Below are 24,168 nucleotides of genomic sequence, written 5' to 3'. Positions count from 1 at the left end.
CGCACGTTTGTTACGGAAGTAAAGGCTGGACTACAAGAGAACTGTTTGGAGCAGTTTGTGAACAGTGTTTTCTGCTGACTCTGGGAGTTTTCACTTTTTAAACGTATAACATGCACAAAATAACAATATAGAGGAAAGGGAAAAGGCCAAAAAGCATAACAGGAGAACTATAAAATAAATCTAGACTCCATGACCAGTGTGCGCCACATGGTATTTTGGAAAAAGCAAACAGGATGTTGGGTGAATAATAACACACTACTGTACCTTGTTTCCGACCTTAAAAAGCGCAGGTTACAGAATTGATTTATGCATATTTTTTAGCTTGTATTGTTTAATAGATGGATAAAAAGCAAAATGGTTGGAAATAGAAGTCATTTCTCATTCAACTTTTAGATAAATACTAAACCAGCAGAGAACACAAATTGTTCGTCCAGGATTTATTAAGAAACAAATTCTCAATGTGCCTCTCAGGTGACGTGCATATTAAATAAACACAGCATATCCAAAAATAAAGGCCAACACCAAGCATTATGTTTAAACCATCACGAAGGCTGAAAATGTGTTTCAGGATTATACATCTGCGAGAATTTCAAATGTAGGCAGCAGCCTGGCTGATGCAAGTATCCTTCACGACTGACGGGAAGGAAAACCTCGCAGCTTCAAGCTGCTGCTTGACAAGGCATGGCACTGAGGAAAGCTGACATGAGATTTTTGCTGCTTATATTCAGACTATGCAGAACAGTATTCAGAAGAGAAAGCCAGACTACTTTAACAAAGCTAGAAAACATGAAAAGAAAATGTATTATGCACTACACTGAGTAAGAAAGAAAATCCTACTAAACACACACACAGGCACAAAATTGTGTCTGTCTGACCAGAATAAGGAGATCATTGCACACTAAACAGAGAAAGTTTTCATGTGTAATTTGACAGTTTATCACTGACTACTAAAACACAGACACACACGAATAATTTAACCGGGTGCAGCTGCTATGCTAATGACTTGTGTTAAGCATATGGAAGTGTGAGATTACACTATCTTTCAGTATGGATGAGTGTGTGTATGACAGGGAGAGACAGACAGAGAAACTGAGCTTGACGAGGACGAGAGTGTGTGCATGCGTCTGCTCTGACAGCATGTTAATGTGTCTGACATGCTAATTAGGTAAAGCGCACAACAATCTGCCTGTATCGCGACTCCTCTGACAATGTACGTGTGATGTCCTTGCTGATATCTACAGTACGTTTAGTGGCAGCAAGTAATTAATGCAGTGAAATTAATGTTTCAACTTCTCACTGTAAACACTTTCTCTTTCATCCTCCTTTTCTTTGTTCCCTGAACCACCCGAAACAGAGTAACGGTCAGCTTCCTCACTGGGATTACTCATCCAGCTATCATTTTTTCAATCCTCTCTTTAGCAGGTACGCCCATTTAGACCCAGCTGGTGGTATTTTGCTATACTGGTCTATACCAGTAAAAGGTGTAATCTGTTGGACAGTTTTTGATCTTCCTTGGCCTCTTGTCACCTAGCGGTTTCCACCCACAGCTGCTGACTGTCTTGTTTTTTTGGTTGTAACATTTCTGGTGCGGATGGTAACTGGCAGGCAAGACTTACTCTTGATCTGAAACATAAACCCTACCCCCCACCAGCTCATAGAACACCAATGCTCATTTTATTTACTCCCTGAAAATCATCAAAAATAAAACCTTGAAGAGCAACTTGACACCAGGCGGAAAAGCAGTGTTTCACACCCAGCATCTTTGATGGATGTTGTGAAAGGTGTTGCATTTGATAAAACAATGGGTTGCATTAGTTTGAACGACATCTACTACTACATAGTAACACACACACACACACACACACACACACACATTCATCCACTGGTGGCTGAGGCTGGCATACAACATGCCACCATCTCATTAGATAAACATTCATGCACATTCACACACAACTGGCGCAGCATCAAGAGCAATTTGTGGTTCAGTGTTTTGCCCAAGGTAGTCTCGCTTTTCCAGACCAGCCACACGCTGAGAGGAGGAGGGTCCAGCTACTCTACACCTCATTCCGGGAAGGGAGAAAATATGCTCTGGTTTACTGGCATTTCTTTAAACCAATCACAACCGCCTTGGGCAGCGCTAAACTTCACACGGAGCCGCTGTAAAATAGCCGTGCTTGAGGATACTCAGATTGGACAGAGAGTCTAGCTAGCTGTCTCAATTTACTCTGCCGAGATCTGAGGAGCAGTCAACCATAGTCCTCATAAATCCACCGGAGAAAGCTGAAGGAAATGGACGTACACGCATCTGGTGCAATTTTCTGCGGGCACCGGAGGAATCCAAGAAGTGGAACGTCAACGATATAGACAACGCTCAAGGACACTTCGACAAGTTTGATAGACAACCATGTCTATCACCTGAGCCACAGGAATCTTAACACAAGAAGAGCTGAAATGATCACTCAATTAATAAATTAGTCAAATGACTTAACAAACAAAACAAGCAATTTTAAGTTGTCACCTTGGACGTTGAGGTGTCAGTAAACTCAGTCAGAAGGGCTTTTCAGATGGCTTAATAGCTTTGCCTCGCCCCAATCTCTCTGACGGACGGCTTTTCACTCCGTCTTCGAGCGTGGCTGTTTGGAACACCTTTTACCCTTTTGGATTTCTGCCGAGGTCGGTCAACACATCTTACTAACTAGTTTTGATTGAGCATTACCGAACCCTTAGGAAATTTTGATGGCCATTGTTGTCCATTTTTAAGACAAAGACCATCATTATTATTTAATTAAAAAAATAAATGGGCAGATTCATTTATTGATAGAAAAAAAATTAACTTTGGTTACAGCTTTAAACACAAGATCACTTTGCTGCCTTTTTCCAGCTCTTTCAATGGCGTTCCAAACGAGTAGGTTCTGTTGCAATCACAAGACCAAGTGAAACTCTACAGTCACCTGGCCGAAGACTCGAGTATGGGAGTATAAGATCATCTGCAGTTAAAGTCTCCAAACGGCATTCACTGATAAAGACCACTGTGGAAACGGGCTAGAGGGTTTTGGGATAGGTCAGAATGTTCATGTTTGAGATGTCAACAGCACTTTTAATCAGGTGAAAATATACAATTCTACAGAGACAAGCAAGTTCAGTCAACTTGGTCGAGAATAAAAATCAATTTAAAACAAAAAAATAACTTTAAAAAGCATTTAAAAAGGAAAGCGCAGACAAAAACGGTTCTTAATATATTCATTCAAATATTCACTGTAACAAGGTTTACTTGGTGCATAACCATGTTTTAAATGTTTTACAATGAAGATTTGAGAAAGCTTTTTTATTAAGTGCCACCTTTTTTTAAATGAATTGTTTTAGTTAGGGCACACAATAATTCTGGCGACTATTTAAATAAGATAGAGCATAAATGCACTTCTGAGCAACCTCAGATCTAACTCCTTCACTTTGCTTGCCGCCACATTCTTTCACGACTTTAACATCTATCTTTGTTATTCTTCACTCTTCCAGTCTCCTTGTTCTCCCTTTTCTTTTCACCACTTTCCCTCTTCTTCTTCGTGATGTTGTGATACGCTGCCGTTGTTGTAATCGTGTAAAGTAACCCTGAATTTAAAAAGCCCCCCACTTCAACATTCAAATTGGATTCCATTTCTACCGCTGGATCAGATAAGAGACTGTGTGTTCAGCTTTCGCTGGTCACGGGCTTGTGAAGAAGGGGAGGCTGCTTTGAGTCGAGCTGAGGATAAGAGCTGAAGGAGAAAACGCTTGCCAGAAGCTCCTTCTGTTGTGACTCTTCTGCTCTACTCCACACTGTCGGACTCCGAGACAATGTTGTTCAAAGCTTGGGTGGAGAAGCATAGCTGGGTATGCGGCGAGAATAGGACAGATACTTGAATTATTTTGGATAGCTCCAACATTTTAAATTTGCATCCCACTGCTGAGTGTGTTGAATTGTCTTCTCTTTCTCTGTGGTTATTTAAACATATGTGGTGCATGCTCTACTAGTCATCCAACTATGCCACTGTGTTAACATATTTCAAAAAGGAAATGGTTTTGGTTGTGGGAACGTGATGTGGAATCCCTTCTAGATACATCACTGTGGTGTACAGTGTCAGCCACGCACACACAGCTGGGATGCATTGTCCTTTAACAATGTACAATTACAAGCCAAAACAATGACATACTGCACTCTCTCCACACCCTGAGGGAGATTCTGGTCAAATATTTTGACTTTGAATATGATTTTGTTTTCCATTGCGACAAAAAAGAGAGCTGAGAGAGAAAGCAAAGCTCTCAATCTAATTTTTGTTCCTACCCTCAACCATGGTCATGAAGGCTGGGTCATGAGTGAAACAACGAGATCGAGGGTACAAGCGGCCGAAATAGGTTTCCTCAGGAGAGTGGCTGGCGTCTCCTTTTAGTTGAGGTGGTTTGGGCATCTAGTAAGGATGCCTCCTGGGCGCCTCTCTAGGGAGGTGTCCCAGGCACGTCCAGCTGGGAGGAGGCCTCTGTGAAGACCCAGGACTAGGTGGGAGGATTATATCTACAACCTGGCCCGGGAACGCCTTGGGATCCTTCAGTCAGAGCTGGTCACTGTGGCTCGTGAAAGGGATGTTTGGGGTCCCCTGCTGGAGCTGCTGCCCCCGTGCACCGACAACAGATAGCGGACAACGATGGATAGGTAGATAGAGCTTAGATTTTTTTTTTTTTTTTTTTTTACAAAAAACAGTAACTCCTTCCCTTCAAATACCCAAGTAAATGTAATTTGTAGTTGTTGGTTTTTTATTTATTTTCAGCATTAATTTCATTTAGGGACAGTGTGGTTGCAGTGCATGATGGGTAGTTAAGTTTCCTACCTGGCGGCAGAGTCTCCAGGCTGTGAGTCTTGTACTCAGACATGTGAGCTTTGCTCCTACTAGACGAGTCACTGGAGTCCCCATCCTCCTGAAATAAAACAAAACAAAGAAATCACACATAGAGATTAGCATGGATACACACCGTTTAACCTAAAACCAAATAAACATGCAACAGCTAAGAGATGTCTTAATCAACACACAGAAACCTGGTTTTACAAAACATACTAAACATACAATTACAGCATTTTGGCATCACCTTTACAGTATTATGAAGATTAAAAGCTTCCTACAGGAATTTTGTTAAATCAACTAATGTTTTGTCATTAATTTACTGTAAATACTCAAGTTATACTTGACCTCATTTGACCCCTTGGTTTCACAGTTTGAAGAAAGCTAAAATGACGGAAAGTTATAATATCAAACCGCACAAACTAAAACAACACTAACTATGACAAAGGTTAGCATTACATTTAGTCTCAATCCCCTAACTATCATAATTCAAGAAGAAGAAGTAGTTATTAAAATTAAACTAAAAAATGACTCTTCAAGCCTTAAAAAAAGAAAGAAAGTCAAATGTCTAAGCTCAGTGTGACTGAAAAGGTGTTAACTATAATATCTTAAGTCTATGAACTTGAACCGGCCTAATCAGTTTTATAGTGCAGGATAAATGTGAGAGAAAAGACAGTATGAAAGGTATAAACTGCAAACCATCACATTCAATCATCAATTCAGTCATCCACCCTTTAGCAATCTGCAGCCTGATAATCAGACTGGGTAACTATTTATTTTGGCTTCATTCACCGTTTGAATCACTGTCAGAAATCTGAGATTTGTGCAGTGATTCTTAAGTCCGGAAGCAGGTTCAGTCATCCATTCTTTTACTCACTCACTCATCTGTTCCTTTTCCTCCTGCCTATCCATCAGGTCACTCCAGCAGTGCATTGATAAACACGGTTGATGTCCTCACCATTTACACAAATGGACAGATGGCCGAGCCATGCCTCCTTGTGTTCATCTATGTCACCATTAAAACCCACTGGATCGATACACTGGGAAGCACAGTAATTAGTGCCATTCATTCCCTGTCCAGTCCGTTGCCCTTGACTTCAGAAAACTACTTTTCAACTCTATTATTTGCTCTATAGTTCCCTTTCACCTTCAGACTCTCCAAAATGCTTTATTGATTGTTTTTCTTTACTGCCTCAGGACAGCCATAGGCAGTGTGACATCAGAGACCACCAAACACTATTCAACAGTTCGTTTCTACACCTCAGAAAACTAGTGAAAGGTAGAAAAGGGATTTTTTATCCATTCTTTATGTTTTCTAGGCGCTGGCATTCCAAGTAGCAAAATAACTGCTGTTTTCTCTGACTCTCACACATTGCTTCACTCTGTGCCAGCTTTTCCAATCATTCACTGTAGACACTGCGACAATTTGCTCTAAAACTACAGTATACCCCAAAAAATGTCACCAAAAAATGGTGACTGAAATAAGATAAGATTGTTACACCCCCACAACTACTATAAAAAAGGAAACCTCCATAAAATCAGTTTCTATATGTGTTCATGACAGCTGAGTGTGTGCACAGTCAGAAGGTAATGCTCAGTGTAGGATGAAAACTAAAGCTTACTCCCTGTAGAAATACAGTTTGACAGGCTCTGAGGGGAAAAAAAGGACACATTTTCAAATGACTTATAGCTCCACATTGGCTTTGTGGAACAGTGTTGTGTCTCAGTGTGTCACAAAAGAATAACCTCCCCAGACCTCCCTATAGCATATGTCCTCATGTGCAAAGAAGATCTGGAAAAATGCACATCATCAGGTCTGTACCTTAATATCACACACACACACGCACACGCACACAACTGTATAGCCAAGGCCTGCATTCCTGACAGAAGAACAGACGCCCCCAAAAAACAGTAGGCCAGCATGGACCATACTTGAAACCAAAGCAGATAGAATTCAGATAGAATTCAGCCATCATTAATTCTATAATTTACACCTGTGCTTTTTACATTTTTACAAAAAGCGCCTCGCATGAAAAAGCCAATATAAACAACCCTGCAGCTGGCACACTGTAATGTAATGAATGTTATTTGTTGTACCTGTATTTTAGAAATTTATCAGCTAAATGTGAGCACTGAATCATTTGATTTAAACATTAAAGTCTAAACTAATAGTTGATCGATAGTATTATCACATTCTGATTCAGAAGTCATTGGTATTAAGCAGAACATCCATATACTTACATCATACGAGCTCTGTGCAACTCAAACCTGCTGACAGTCAAAAGGCTTTTAATAGGTACGAATGTCTGAGCAGCTGATCTCAATTTACAATCAATTATAAGAAAACTATTTAAATGACAGACAGCTGACAACCGCCTGTTGAATATCTTCAGGGTGCCCTGCCTTTTTGAAGAAAACACACCACTTTCTCTTCTGTTATTGGTCTTTCGACTACGCATATTTAAAATATAATTTCAATATCTTAAAAATGTTAATAAGTTAAATTCTGTTTGGGAATTCAAAATCTGTTTCAACTCCTTTCGTACGCTTGTATAACCTCGAAAAAACGCTCATGAAGAAGTTGAAGCACGTCATTTTCCCTGCTGGGCTTGTAACTTCCAAATATTTGTTTTAGGATTGCAGTTCTAGGTTCCACCTTTCAGATTCAACTGCAGAAATTCATCTTCTTTTAAAAAAAATATACAAACAGGTACAAGTGAGGAGAACAAGGCAACAGAAGGGGAAATGAGAGGGAGTGAAAGAGAGACTTAAAGAGAGGCAAGAACTGAGAGAAGTCATGGGAGAGAAAGCTAAATTCTCCAGCTTCATCTGTGCTGCTTGCTTCCCTTCTAAAGCCCCTTATGATTTATGAGAATTGCCGTCCATCACAGAGTGCACCGAACAAGAAAGCATTAGGAGATGATGAGAACAATACACTGCTTAAAGGACTGGTACGTATGATCACTCAACAAATGGTTGCTGTAAATATGACTTATCGCTGATTGAATCATGATGTAAAAGGGTAAGTAGAGAGCAGATTTTTGAGAGCTATTTTTATAACTCACATCACATAAATGGCTTTGAAAACCTCTTAGTGATAGTGGCCCCGGCCTGTATCTGTCTCTCCTCCAAACATAAACATGATAGATTGAAACTGTGTGCACACAAAAAGACAAACACACACTTTTGTGTACCAGCTAAAGCCATAGGTATTACAACTGAAGAAAGCACATAGTTTTGAGGGACCGCTAACCCTAACCCCTTCAACCACATCAAGTCAACCCCTTTTTCCCCTTCAGATGTCTGGCAGCATCATCTATCTTCTGTATCACCGTCTTCTACCTCTTAGCTGAAGCTATTTGGTGTTTACACAGTGTCATATTAAGAACCAAGACTCCATTTACAAAGTTGGGCTGCACAGTATTTAATGATTGACCGGTCAGCAGAACAGTGTTTTAAGTAAGAGTTCATCAATTGGAGAATTACGCTTGATCCTTTTCTCACAGAGTGATAAATGAGAGGACTGATATCACTCTCATGTCTATGAGGCCAGCATTTTAGCTTAGTATAACGACTGACATAGGGGGACGCTGCTATCCTGGCTCTGGACATATGCATGTTGTGTTTCTTTTCTACCCCTTAAGTCCTTCCCTGTCTCCTTCTCAGTGGTGGAATGTAACTAAGTACACTTACTTAACTACAAATTTTAGGTACTTCATGCCACTTTTCTACCTCTACGCCGCTACATTCTAGAGAGAAATATTGTACTTTTTACTCCACTGTTAATCTGACAGCTTTGGTTACTAGTTATATTACAGATTAAGTTTTTTGCACCAAAAATACGTTAATAAAATTTCATCATAAATAAAAACTACTCAACAATATAATGGCCTACAAGTCCAGCTGAAATGATTAGAACATTGCACACAGAACTTAATTGTTTCCTGTTTCTAAAATGTGAGCATTTTTCTGCATTGAGTACTTTTACTTTTATGCTTTAAGCATATTTTCCTGACGATACATACTTTTACTTAAGTGACATTTTTAATGCAGGACTTTTACTTAGTATAATAAAGGCTGTGAATACTTCTCCCACCACTGTTTCTTCTTATTTCCCCCTCCATCTTTTGGTCTGTCATTCCTTCTTTCACATCTTTTTCACTCTCTCACTTTGTCTTTCTTCTGCTACATCCCTTTTGCAGCCGTTTGATTAGTCTGCCATACGACAGATGGTCATGACACACAGTAGCAAAAGGACACAGTCCCCTCCAAAAGTATTAGAACTGCAAGGCAAATTCCTTTTGTTTTTGTTGTTCACCAAAGACATTTGGGTTTAAGTTATTAGTTTTGCTTACCTAAAAATGCTGTGGTCTAATACAAAGGGTGAAAAGTTGTTGAGTTGTTTAAAACATATAGATGTAAATACCAGCAATAATTCAGCTATTAATATTAAAAAAAGTGATTCAGAATAAAGCTGCACGTGTGGTTCTCTCGTGTGGGTTTCGATCAATTGTTGATAAAATGCATTAAAGCGTCTCATGGTTTAAAGTTAAAAATAGATTTGTGTATTTGCTAATGTTATTTTTTTTAAATAATGTTATCACAAACAAAACAAAGGGGAGTTTAGGGACATTTTTTGGAGAGGATGGCTTGTTACTCTTCTCTAACTTATAAAAGGAATTCAGTCTACCACGTTTCTCATTTTTCTTCTACCTTTAGTTAAGGTCGGCACTCAAGGCATACGGTGTCCCCTGGCAGAGGCCATTTCCCATCCATCCTGTTTGGAAGTTATTTACTGTGCAGCCTAAAAACTGTGGTATGGTCTCCAGGCTTCATCAGTTCTTAGTGATATCATGCCGCGCTGACCTTCCTATTGAGACGATCCTGAGACATATTCATACAAAGACAATTATCACCCCCGTGAAAATGTGCCACATGAAGATTATTAACAGCCCTTTATGCACTTTCTGCCGAATTAACAGTACATATCTAGACATGTTCTGGGAGTGCTTTCCTGTTGGTCAGTTCTGGAATAATATTTCATTCAAAATGTCTGCCTTGATTAATGTTACTGTACCTGATACTGTAAATGTTTTGATTCTGAAAGACCTATTATCCCCAATTTCCACAGGATGCGTAATGGCTGTGGATCGGCTCCGCTGCGTGAAAGCTCCATGCTCCGCGGTCCGTCAATACCCACCCGGTCCAGATTTGACTTGAAACCTGAAGTCTCAAGGACCCACGAGATCTCGCAAATTCATGTAGAATAGAAGCACATCCTGTGGAAATTGGGGGTCAGCCTTCCAGCTCTCTAAAGGCTTGTTTGCTGGACCGACAGCTGCTAAGAGGATGATTGCAACCCGTTGGAACCCACCTCATGACTTGTCCTCAAGTACATGGATCCTTTATTTTTTGGACCTAACATATATGGAACTGTCAAAGGCTTACATAGGTGGAGCCCCGGGAAGGACTATGGACACTTGCCGCAGCATTGCTGAGTCCTTAAAGTCCATGCTGTAAATTTGTGCTGCAGCCTTTTCTTTTGTTTGCTTATGTGACTGGTCCCTTGCCTTGTGTCTGGCTGTGTGTGTGTGTGTGTGTGTGTGTGTGTGTGTCTGTTTCTGCATGTGTTGTTTTGTCTCCCTCCATCTCGTTTTTCCTCTGTTTCTGTGGCCCTGGGACATGTATTGTTTGTAACTGTTCATGAATGTTGTTTTTCTGAATATAAAAAATAAAAATATATAAATGTGATCACAAAAAGGCATGTTAATGCTTGGTTTTAAATATCTGTGTGAAGCATAGCTCATTTTTGTTTTGTTATGTATTAGACTTGTTTAATCTGCCTTTTTAGAATTTTCCCCTGTGGCGGTTGGTTTGTATTCCTGTTTTGAGCCACCTACCAACTCCCATCGGTGTTCCTGTCCCTGCAGTGTGTGTTTATCCGTGTGCTTTGTTGTTGGTTTATGTAGGGCATAATCAAGCATTTCACCGCACTCGGTTGTGATAAAGACTTTATATGCATTTACGGGGGAAGAAACATTTTGGGGATTTTTATGTCTTGCTGCAACTCAGGGTGACAGGAAACAATTTTAGGGTCTTTGTGTCATGAGAGTGCTACCTTTACCCGGTCTTCTGAGTGTGGAAGATAATCAAATTCCTTCAAAAAACAGCAAAACACACTGACTCAAATCTTTCAAGAATTTACATGAACGCCACATGTTTTTAAAGTCATAATTTAGGTAGTTTTGGTCAATTTTATTTGCGCTAAACAGTCCATTCATAATCAAATTTTATTTCTAGGAACAATGAGAAGCCCTAATAATGTTTTTTTCTCCAACAGAGATCTATGCAGGGCACAAAAGAGCTCTCACACCTGCTTCTCTGATAATGGGATGGACTTTAAATCCCCAACAGATCAGAACAAGCATGCATGTGTGTGTTAACCAGTGTCAGCTCACATTTGTGTATGTAGGGGGTTTAAGAGCTCACATACATTAGTGTGTCAGTCTGGTCACACACACGGGTAACTGTCTGGCAGTAAGTGTGTGTGTGTGTGTGTGTGTGTGTGTGTGTGTGTGTGTGTGTGTGATTGAACCATTCTTGGTCAAGCCTCTATACTCAGAGTATAATCAAAAATAATCTGATCACATCCACTGATAGATTAACTCAGATAGGAGCAAAGAGTTCTTACACTCTCACACACGCACGCGCGCACACACACACACGCACACGCACAGTCTTTGAACTGTGCGTGAAGAGAACATCTTCACTTTCATCCAGTCTTGATTAAATATAAGTTAACATGGGACTTTTTCCTCTGCAAAAATTCAAGCCAAAACTGGTTGTGATTTCACAGCTTCAATCCAGATAAAACCATGTTTCCGAAACAACGAAGCAGTGCCGGAGTTGGACAGCAGCAGCATACCGTGATAATGACACAAAATGCTGCTGAAGGTGTTCATTATTTAAAGCCCTGCTTAAATTAAATCTTGAAAACAGGCCAGTGTCTTCTGTTTCTCAACAATAAAATGACCCTGCGAAACAAAATTAAATTAGGTAGTAAATGAAACTAATTCATTTCTGAAGAAGAGTCTAAAGCCACCATAGCAGTCTGGGAGGCTGGATAATTGCCTAAATGTCAGCATTCTAACATGCAGATAATAAGCACTAAACACCACGTACAGTTGAGGCTGGTAGGAAGGTAACTGGTCTAGCAGGTATTAGACAAATTCAAATGCTGACCGGATGATGGCACTAGATGAAACGTCAGGTGGTTAAAATACATCCTGATGACAAAAATGATGACATAAATGTCCCTTTTAAATTTCATGAAAATCAATCCAATATTTGTTGAGACGTTTCACCAAAAAAACAAAATGATCAGCCTCATTGTGGCACAAGAGGAAAGGTCAGGGGATCACCAAAGTCTTTAGGATTCATCCTTTGAGGGAATATTAATGTCTAGACAAACGTCCATAGCCATCCCTCCAATAGATGTGGAGATATTACGGTGGGACTAAAGTGGTGAATCGACTGAAATGTTTAGAGCAATGGCACTATGGCTTAAAGTACATCAGAAACTAAATAAATGGACGCATTATGCTCCTCAGTTATCAAGCGTAAATGTCACCAAAACCCAAAAAGCGATGCTCAATTTAGCATGTTCTGTTTAACATATGCCACATGATGCAGTGTTTTACCCACAGGGCAGCTGACAGTAGTGAGTGTGGGTAGTGACAGCTCAGGTTTAAGCCCCTGTGACAGTCAGCATCTGTCCTGCTTAAAGACCCTTAAGCAGGAAACTAAATCCAGATCTGGTGTAGTGCTCGGCAGCCAAGCCTGACCTTTGACCCCCCCCCCCCTGGAGAGTGAAAAAAGTGAAATGCTCCCACAGGTATTTAAAGTAACATCACAAAAACATCATCAGCACTGGTTGTCCCAGAGGGTAACCACGGTCTCCCTGGATACACAGGAGAGTTTTTTCTTTTTTTCTTTTAAATAGAGTGTTATAAACATAATTTTAAATGAGAGGTTGTGTATAAGCAGCCTGCCTGGTCAGGTAAACATAAGAAATGTCAAAAGAGTGACGTTTCCCTACAAGTTAGTATGGTCACTGTTGCAAGAGACTAATGTTTTATGAGAAGTACTTTACATCACCTAATCCCTTCTGAATTCTCTCTTCCTCTGCTCCTCCTGTTTATTCTTTTAATCGTTTTCATGTAAAGCACTTTGAATTGCCCTATTTCTGAAATTCTATACAAATAAAGCTGCCTTGCCTAAATTCAAATCTACTTCAAATCGACTGCTAAACCCCCCCCCCCCCCCCTACTTTTACTAGCATCATCAATAACAGAGTTACCATCAGTGCACTGTGGTGTTGTGGCCTCAGATTTGAATAGGGAAAGAGCACCATGTCTTTAACGTAAAAGTAAAATAAACCCAAATGGAGCAATGAAATACATTCAAATATATTTCTGGAAGAGTCAACTGCAGTTATGGCGGAGAATTAAAATATACATTATATTCATGTATATATTCATATTTCATTTATATCCAGCAATAAGCACCACAGTCTATGCTTTAGTTTTTTGTTACTTTATCGTAACCCCAAGACTGGTCAGAGAGGCTGCTTCTAGCCTCTTCACACTTAAAATGAACTTACCCGGTTCCTAAATATCAAGACAAGAACGAGAGCTGGAGCCAACCAACAAATAACCACAGAAGAGAGAAAAGGAAGAGCAAGACACTGCTTAAATAACTGCTTAATGTGCTTTGTTTCACCATAAAGTCCCATGAACAAATTTCACTCTTATATAAGGGTCAGAATATTTTCTCTGCAGGGGAAACCTATTATACAAAACCTCTGAATTTAGTTTGTACACATTTTTGTTATTGCTAGGAGCGTGTTAGCTAGCGTTTGCTAATTATCACTAAACACAAAGCAAAGCCACTGGGATGGCTACAAAATTGAGAACACTTACTCTTTGGTAAACTGTATGTCAAAGGAGTCATTATTTAAAAAATTATAGAAACCATATTTTTCAAATCAGCTTCTCCTAATTTTTCTAATCTTCACAGTTTATGAAAAGCAATTTAATAAGAGCAATCTGGCTCCTGGGGTTTTTGCAGTTCCTGAACTTTGAAGTTCTTATAGTTTATAGACCAGGCCTGGGTGGATGGGAATGAGAAAGTGTCTCATGGCCAATCACTATAAACAAAGAGTGCTGTGTTTCCTGGAAGACTAAAATTGGATTGTAACACGCAATGTCTGTCTCCGTTAAAATCGCCCCAACAACCCTCTATGTATTAGCAGGGAAATAAAATAGTTATGTATTTTGTAGAAAATGTGGCATCTACATCTACAAGAGACGCACTGGGCGGAGACGGTCACATCGGGAATGTCTGGGAGGAGGGTATATGGCGGATTTACTGGCACCACCTGAATGAAACATTACACACACACACACACACACACACACACACACACACACAAGTAGTTTGACATGAAAGAATGAAAAGAAGTTTGAAGAAGTGTGTTGTTGAAAACAGGCCCTAACTGGGCTGTCATTACACACAGGAGGAGAGTGAGGTTATATGAGGAGGTAGGAAAGCAAACCAAGGGTTTTTGAGATTCGTGTTTGTTTAATTTTGCCTCCCAGCAGAATTTATTAGTGATCTGGTGTTGAAACACAATATGTTCTGATTGTGTGCCTCAGTAGCAGTAAACTTTGGAATAAAACTGTCAAATTACATATGACTGAACTTTTCACCTGTGAGCACCCCCTCTTTCCAATGTCTCCTAACTTCATTTCATTTTAATCTGATCTCCTTTGTCATGTGTTGGCATCTCCTCCCGTCTCCCCTCGCTGATTCTCCCTCTGCTTCTCGTCGCCACATGCCACCTCCCACTGACCGACACTTGTCTAGCTTTTTTTCCTTTCCTTGCACACAGTGCTGTTACAAAAAAAGTAACTTTACACATACCAACACATTTGTATTATGTTTACCATTATTATGTAACAATTGTGTAATAATGTTAAGAGTAACTCACATTATTATTACTATTCTTAAATGTTTTCCCTACCTTGTAGGCCTACACAATCTCTATATTGTTATTATTGCTTTTAGTATTATATTGTAAAATTTGGAAGTTGTCCCTTTTTTGTGTGGCTATCTCTCTGACATTAATAACACACGATAGACGGGGAAGGTTATTCAGTGTGTGAGACAGAACAGCAAAAAGAGGGGAGGAAGGGACCGGTTGTAAATTCTACAACACTTCAACTCCAAAGCCTCGTCAACTTCACTTCATTGAGAATTCAGACTGCACTGAGAAAACTGTGGCAAGTCTCACCAGGGTGTGTATGTGCTGGTGAGTGAAGGAGAGAGAGAAAGGGAGAGAGAGACTTGGGGGGTGTAAGTTGGCTCAATGGAGCAATTGTGTGTGCTGGCCCCCTTCCCAAAACACCATCTGCATCTCTCTCTCTCTCTCTCTCTCACACACACACACACACACACACACACACACACACACACACACACACACACACACACACACACACACACACACACACACACACACACACACACACACACACACACACACACACACACACACACACCTCTATTTTGTTCATTGATTCATTGTTAAAGACATTTTTCAAGCAAAACATTGGCTCTTTGCAGCTTCCTACACAATTCTGAGGCGACCAATCACAAACTGGCTTATCTACCTTGCAAGCAATTGGCGGCTTTAACACAATGACGATAGAGACCAAGCCGCTTCTTGTTTACATTCAACATAGCGGCCAGTGAACGCCACCACCAGTGCAGCAACCCGTTGATGATGGTTCTACGTCGCCCGGATCATTGGTCTGATTGGTTGAAAGACTTTGCAAATGCGTACAGAGTCATTTGAACTATGTCCGTTCGTCACACCTCTAGTGCAGAGAAAATACAGAGCAGACTCCCCAGACCAATGCTCAATCTCAAATCTATTGAGCTTGGCTTGGTCTGGTGATAGCCAAACTAGCTTCCTGTAAGACATCAGATTTTTGTTGCTTTTATGGCATAGTAAATTGAATTTTATGGGGTTGGGACTGTTAATCCAACAAAAGTAAGACATTCTAAAATGTCCTTTTTAAGTCACCTAACTGCAGTTTGGTTCTGCTTGTGTGATGCTCTGGAACACATCCAAGCAAGCTGGACACAGACTGTGCTCACAACCTCCATACAGAATCAAAGAACATTTAATGAACATCAAAATAGTAAATGCTAACGCAGGTGGAGTTACATTGTGAAAACAGGCAGCAGTGTAGCAACACTAAATGGGTGCTACATTTTTATGTGCAGCACATATTGAGGTGGTGGTTGTAGATGATTTGAGGATGATTGCGACATTAAAATGATTTCTGTGTTTGTCTAAACTACCAGGAAGCTCCATTAATCAGTCCCTCCAGGATTTTGCGGGGAAAACTGGAGACAAGACGTACAGGATGACCTAAATTGAGGACCCGCTCTTTATTTTAAGTGCAATTATAAGTTAAAGTCCAGAAAGTGTGTTATCAAACCGTATAAAAGTGTATCCCATGCCAGGTTAGGAACTTAACCTAAAGATCAACAAGCCACTGACACATACAGTATGTTCATAATTAAATCATTTAATAAATTGTTATTTTTTGTCTTAAATCCAACAGCCACTTTTATATTATACCAACATTTGTAGCAACCTGAGCCTTTTTGGTAAGGTTGCTAGGAAAACTCAGCCCAAAGTAATTTTATTCTCCTCAAAACAAGTTTCCTTTTTTATTTCCACATTTTATTTATATAGCACTTTACAGCCACCACCAGGTATCCAACTTGCTTAATATCCGAAACCAACAGTAAAAACACATAACATTATAATAATAATAATAATAATAATAATAGAAAGAATGAAAATAGGAAACAGTAAAATCAGAAAAGATTACAACGAAACAAAGAAAGAATGAAATTGTCACACCACTGCTACATATTAAAAGCCAGACTAAACAGATCCGTTTTGAGTTTGGACAAAAAAAAGAGAGCTACATCTGTAACCGTGTGACTATAAGGGGCTAACTTGTTCCTGAGTCTCAGGGCAGCAACTGCAAAAGCCTGATCTCCCGACCATATATACCTGGACCTTGGCACTTCTAAAACTCACTGGTTCCAAGAACGCAATGACCGGTTGTGCTCCCGCAAAGTTAAGAAAATAAAATGTATTGACAGTATTGCACAGTCACATTTTTTTTGCAGGTTTTATCAGTCCTGGTGTGTGTGTTTTGTCCATGTGGTCTACTGGGAGCCGTGCTGATTGTAGAGTCTGACAGCAGGCAAAAACGACCCGCGATATCTTTCCTTGACGCAGCGCGAGTGCAGCAGCCTGTCACTGAAGGAGCTGTTCAGTGCTGACTGAGTGTCCTGCATGGGGTGGGAGGAATCATCCATCATGAAAGATAATTTAGCCACTATCCTCCTGTCTCCCACCACCAAGGCGTCAAAGAGTGTGGGTCAGAAATTTTTTTGTAAAGTATGCCAAGCTTTTTATACCACATTCTACAGTGTTTAGTGATGGTTGACTGCTATCAAAATTGCTGGATCAATTCATCCCTACTGTACAGCCTCCCAGTACAAATTAAACTAAGTTTTCCATTAACTGGTCGAATGACCAGAGAGGCCAATTTCCCAAACACTCCCCATCTGTTCATCTGTCTGCCTGTCAGGGATGTTTCAACAGACACAATAAACGGAGCTCAGGTTCATGGTGTTAGGGTGTCCGTTACGGCTTTTGTTGTGGCACTCTAGTAACACCTTTGAAGACACCCACAGATGCACAGAAGTCTTTTCATGTGGAGTGAGACGGGTCAGAGACGGGACTGTTTTTCTTGACTGCAATATGGCACAAAAGACCATCAAAAGCGGGAGATAAAAAGTGAAAAAGAAGTCAGAAGCTGAAGAGTACATTTGGTTCACAGTTGTTGACAGGAGCAGTGAAGCAGTAAAGAGATCTGTGAGTAACAGGGGCGCTAGAAACTAGAAAGGCAGAGCGATACAACAATAGACCCAAAAAGTCATCATTGTTACAATGTAAAACCATGTGGTCTTCATCCCTCTACCCGAATTTAAAGAGGATCCTTCATGTGCTGACTTAGGCTACATCTACCCTACTACGTTTGGGTTTAAAAACAAATATATTTTGCTACGTTTATGCCTCGCATCCACAATACTCTGTGTTGTTTCTTGTTTCCGAGACATTTGGAAACAATGCTGCCCGAGTTTTGGTTTAAAAACTCCGGGGTTGCTTTCTAGTCTAAATGGGCACAAACAGAGACCTTTTGAAACAACAATGCACATCAGTCAGTTTTACTGGTAAAGGAGGCTTACAAACAGTAACAGTTCCACCTCATCGCCAACCGATGCAAATAAATCCGTGGTCATTCTTTTTTCCCCAATGTCTTTCTCCCAAGTATTTTCTGTAAATATCCATGATTTTCATCCGCAGAGTAACGTGAGACTATCGGCTTCCTGTTTACACCACACGCATGCTCAGCCTATGCAAAATGTAAAGTGATATGCGTAGTGAAGACTTTTTAATATAGACTTAGATTAGTTCTGCTACTGGAGTTAAAACTACTCTGTGGACGTAGATCTTTTTTTTGTCTCAAAACACCGCTTAAAAAGAAAATGTAGTAGAATAGATAAAGCCTGAATAGCTCTCCCGGGTGTCATAAAACACCCATATGGAGGCATGATAGTCAGTCTTAAAACAAAAATGTTTAATTTCTTCTTGTCTCAAGATTTTCACAAGGCAGAAATGATTATTTTCAGCATTGTAAAAGCTGCTAATTCCCCACTGCTAGTCAGCAGGAGTTTGAAAATTAATTGGAACAAATAACTCGCAATAATGGGAAAGTTCAGATTTAATTTTCAGAAGAGAGGGGAAGGCGCTGCTAACGATACTAAAAGAAGGAAATCAAAACAATACAAGGCAAGAGGGAGAGAAAGATGGGGAGGGTGACAGATCAAGCAAGGAGCGAGATGAAGTGATGAATCATCACTTTGTGAACAGAGATGGAAAAGTAGGCCAGCATGGAGGGGGGCATAGGGTGTGGATGTTAAAATCCCCAATTCAGTTTTACAACCACTTTCAACCACTTGCTTCCTTTCTTTTTTTTCCTTATTTCCCCCTTTTCCTCCCCGCCTTTTTAGATCGCCCTCCCCCTACTCCTCCCTACTAACAGTAAATGATGGTCACCTCCACCTCCACCTACCACAGTAGTGGTCTTAGATTACTACCACAAAAAAATGCTTTTTCTTACTTTAACGCAATCTGCACATTGGGGATTATTTTTATTATTTAGTTTATTACACAGAAATTATTGTTGTGATTTATAAAATTGCAGCCCCTGGTGTTTTTAAAGAGAATAGAATTGAGATTATAATGAGAAGTTCTGCTCTAAAAAGATAGAGACAGTAGTGATAGCGACTGAAATCACAGCACTTGTTACCTCATACCATAGATTGTGTGTGTGTGTGTGTGTGTGTGTGTGTGTGTGTGTGTGTGTGTGTGTGTGTGTGTGTGTGTCTTTGGTTGCAACAGGAAGGAGCTTTACTTCTATACGTATTTTCTTTCCCATTAAAGGAGAAAAGTTTTTTAGAAGCCAACAGGGGTAGGTGTGTTTCATGTATGGGTATCATGTATGAGTGTAAGCAGTAATGGTGGGCAACGTGTGTATGTTGCTCATTAAGTGTGTTTAGCTTGAACCATAGCCAAGATTTCTGCAGTCTTCCATATGTTGCCGTGTGTGTGCTTCAAAACTCTTTATGTAGATTCAACGTAGAAACGTCATATGCACATTTAACCTTTGCTCTAGATTTATATAAAAAAAGCTCTCCATACACACACTAGTTATAAACAGCTTGATTCCTACTCACACTGGTATGTAATGGATATCAGTCTCTTGTTTGGATTTTAACCAGACTCATTCGGTCTTTGGCCTGGCACCAATAACATCCTCTAAAGCAGCCTTTCTGTCATTACACACAGCCGTTACACAATGCTATAGCTAGATTGACGTCATCAGATAGTGTCTGATGACATCAGCAGGTCAAATTTGATAGCTGTTAACCCAACATCAATGTAGAACGAGGGCAACATGATGTAAACGTTTACTCTCATATATGTTATAACTGTTGAATCCTGCTGTATGATGTCCCAAAGATTTTACAATCTAAAAAAACAAAAGCAAATTCAAGTCGGAACTTCTTCTTCAGAACGGTCTAACCAGGCCCACAGGAAGTGTCCAGTTCCTTGAAACAAATTAAACATGGTGGCCAAAGGAACTCCCGCCGGTCCCATGATGCCCACTGATCCAAAAATACCTTCTCCCATAGTTATGTGGCAAAAGAGTCATCTGTAACTCAGTGGATCAATATTTTGAGCATAAAAAAAAAAAAAAAAGACATACAATTTTTGGTCCGATAGCAATTGGAAAGTCTGGGTCCTGGGACACGTTCTCATGTCTCAGCATATTTTTTGTAATCTTTAAATAAAAACATTTGGTCACACAAAAACAAAATGCATTTGTTAAGTCTAGAAGAGCCGAATGATTAACTCATTTAATCCCCATTCAAGTTAGCAGAGCGCTAAACTTGGAGTAGCTGGCTCGGGTTGGCAGAGGTCACCAGTGTGCCTGCTCTACGGGCTACACAGCGTGCAAGCAGTGCCATTCATCCAGAGAATTTTTGGCACCAGGATGGCTTTATGCACCAATAAGCAACTCTCATACGAGTCAACGTATGAGAGTTGACTCGTATGAGAGTTGCTCCACCTCAAACGCTGCATCCAGGTTTTATAATAAATCCATGGGTCTAACTTCACGATTCAGTACTACACTGTTCACAATCTACTCACAGAAGGAAGTAAGTAAAAGTATTTTATAACATGTATAATGTGTTTCGAAAAAAATCACTGATTTTGCTTTGTCCAGACTTTAATACATCTGGTCCCGATGGACTGCCTTTGACGTGTGTGCATGCAGTCTCGTGTGTGTTACAAAACTGAGCGCACACGCAGGATCACGGCCCCAACGCAGCTTACATAACGTCAAAATTCCCAAACATGTTCAACATGCAGAAGTTACAGAAGGGGGGGGGGGGAGGGCAGATGAAAGACTTTTAATGAAGGTTAATTACACACTCAGTTGTGTTCTGTAACTTTTCTGGCACACAGAAGAGATATTTTTTCTGTAATAGGATACAGGCCCTTTGAAACAAATTGCTACTCTCATCATGTCGGTCTCCCCGAGGAAAGGCGTACATCTCATTTTGAATTATGACCTATAGTTCCAGTAACCAGACAGTGACATATTACACACCTTAATCAAGCCATTTTTATGAGCCGGTCTGACAGTTTAGGGGTGTATACTGTTAGGGTGTGTAGTTCACAGTTGGATTCACTACTCAAACATATGGCCATGGTCCATTTCAGAAGGCTGTTGTGAGAATCCTTATCATAACATTACGTAACATCTATGAGCTGCAGACAGTAAGTAAGCATGCTTTCAAATGAAATTATTAAGCAGCCGATGCTACATCGTGTCCGGAAGTGTGAACATTACAGCACACCGAAGAAACACAACAACAAAAGAGGTCGGTCCAATGACACGCAAAAGCTAATCCCAGCTTTATTACTTTCATAAGTTATGAAAGAGAAAAAACTGAGGTATTACATTCAATTTACAGATATAATGTACTGTGCCATTAAAAGGTAACATAGTCTGCAAGGGTCTGCATGTAGCCCAACATTAGTTTAATGTGCAGAAGATGCTTAGCCAGCAACAGATATGGTCCAAAAGGCAGCTGCAAGGATGTTGACTGGTACTAAAAAATGTGAGCACATCACCCCAGTGCTAGCCTCTCTTCACTGGCTACCTGTCGACTTTTGAACCCAGTTTGAGACCCCGTTTATTGCCTTCAAGACTCTTATTGGTCAGACACCATCTTATACCACAGATCTTATTTAAAGGCACTCAGTCCCGATTTCTCTTGGATCTGTGGACAAATCTCTCTATGTTCCCTGATCTCAACTCAAACTAAAAAGTGAGCCTTTGCAGTTGCTGCTCCACAATTGTGAAATCAACTGCTTTTAGATATCAGATTTGCTACCTCCATTTCTATATGTTTCTCCATTTCTCTTCTACATTTTTACTCTCTGGCCTGGACACAATAATCATTGCTGCTTGTTGTTGAGATGTTGGTGTTCCTACTTTTTATTTTTACATTTCAATGTTTTTATGAAGCACCTTGGTGCTTCTTTGTAGACTTACCGCACATTGGTCAGCTTTAGCTATGTTTAAATGTGCTCTAGAAATACTGCTTTTTTATAAATGTGTCTTTTGGGAACGAATGTTTGTGGTTTATTTCTCTTGTTGACATGTGCACATTTTTAAGAAAAATCAATTCTCGACTGACTGTGAGAGGGTACGGTGCTATGACTATACAGGAAGGACCCACAATCTGCTCCTGTCTTGACGTTCAGCTACAAATTGAAGTATTCATTCAATGGACCAAAGTGCCATAACCAAACAGCAGAGACAGCAGTTCAGTCAAAATACAAATGATCTGGTACCACAATCTATCTCAATCCTGCCATTACAGTTTTGGAAGGGTAATTTCATTTAGCTTTAGTGTTCATACAATTTAATTAGTCAGCTAACATGAGCCACGCACACAGCCACCTTTGATGGCTATAGTTCTAGGCTGTTGGGTCAATCCTTCGCAGGCAATGTGGGAGAGTGAACTCTGATCTGTGAGAGCATCACATGCTCTATGGCTGCCATGTTGCTAATTGATGGCAGCAGAAGGAAGAGTGACAGTAGAGAGCAGCTGACAGACGGCCGAGTCTACTTATTAGGTATAGTGAAACAGTCCATATATCAACAAATAAGGAGGGTAATACAAATACTGAGTCTACAAGTCTAACAAAGAGTGTCCCGTCTAACCTGCGTCTCTAAACTGTATGTAAGCAGCAGACTTGGCCTAGTCTCTAACATAATGTTAGACTCCAGAGTATTATAACATGCAGCCAACAGGGCTTGACACAACCCATTTCAACCAACCCAAGCTTAGGTATTAGATGGTTTTAGCTACTGTATTCTTAGCCCGTCTTGATGGGGTCTGACACAATCACATCTGCTCGCCCCCACCAAGCTGAAAGCACTGATAAATCAAACCTACCTTTTAAGGCAGAAATACACAGAAAAAAGACACAGAAAAAAGCCAAGAGCTCAGGATATTCTGTTACTCCCTTTATGTAGGTGGTTTCTAAAGCTGTGAGTTAGGGTCTTAAGTGGGTCACACTCACAGGCCTTCTGGTGGGACAATTTTGTGTTTTATAATTGACTCCCAGGGTGACCGACTGAATTTCTGGCCTACTTAATCAGAACAAACGAAATAAGAAAATCACAAACAAATAGAATGAGAAAACAAGCACGCGTAAGAACAGAGATAAGTATATTTCTGGAAAACAGAGGAATTTTGCAAATAACCAGGGAATAAAAGAAATATAGAAGGAAAAGAGAAGGTGGGAGAGACAGAGAGAAGTGAGTGCATTACCATATGGCCTGCAGGAGAAAAACGGAAGAGTTTAACATCACCGCACACTGAAATATGGCCCGAGTCAGGGGAACAAGCATCGCCTCCCACACACAAGTTTATTAGGTTTCATCCCCTTAGTTACTGTTGCTACACCTGTCAAACTTTTGATTGTCACACGCACATACACCGTTGACAATGATAACGGTGGCAGATTCACCACTTGATTTAAAAAACCATGTCTGTTTGCTGGCAACGCTGGTATTCCTGACTAGAACTGATGGGTACAGCAGCTTATTTAGAGTAACAAAGAATTCCCTTCCATAAACAATCGTACATGAACATACAATTACAACTGGCACAGTGCCGAGGCCACAGAACTAGTCTGGGGTTACACATGAACCTCTGCTGATAGGAACCTTGGACTGAGTTTATGTTAAAACAGAACAACAAAACACGGTTAAATTGTGTTAAACAGAACCATTTCTACAGGTTTTACAGAACCAGCATCTAAGGTTTCTGTCACCAGAGAAAAATGCCATACTAAAGCAGTTTGTTTTAGCACCAGAATAGCCTTATAGACTCTCAGAAGACTTTTTTTATGTAAATGATGTGATTTTCAGGCTTTTTCCTTTAGAATTTCAACCACTTGGACAGATGACTCCTATTCGTGCTACCTTTTTTT

At 40.2% G+C, this 24,168-nt stretch overlaps 1 protein-coding gene across 1 annotated transcript in view; it reads right to left on the bottom strand.

The window, feature by feature from the left end:
• Positions 1-24,168, bottom strand: part of galnt2 (UDP-N-acetyl-alpha-D-galactosamine:polypeptide N-acetylgalactosaminyltransferase 2) — a 53,918-nt gene that overhangs the window by 19,501 nt on the left and 10,249 nt on the right. The window contains exon 3 of the mRNA XM_034868818.1: positions 4,860-4,947. Coding sequence (XP_034724709.1) covers positions 4,860-4,947 — 88 coding nt within the window. The remainder of the gene's footprint in view (positions 1-4,859; positions 4,948-24,168) is intronic.

The sequence above is a fragment of the Etheostoma cragini genome, chromosome 1 (genome assembly GCF_013103735.1).
Source record: "Etheostoma cragini isolate CJK2018 chromosome 1, CSU_Ecrag_1.0, whole genome shotgun sequence".
Lineage (NCBI taxonomy): Eukaryota > Metazoa > Chordata > Actinopteri > Perciformes > Percidae > Etheostoma > Etheostoma cragini.
This window is presented reverse-complemented; position numbering and strand designations above follow the sequence as displayed.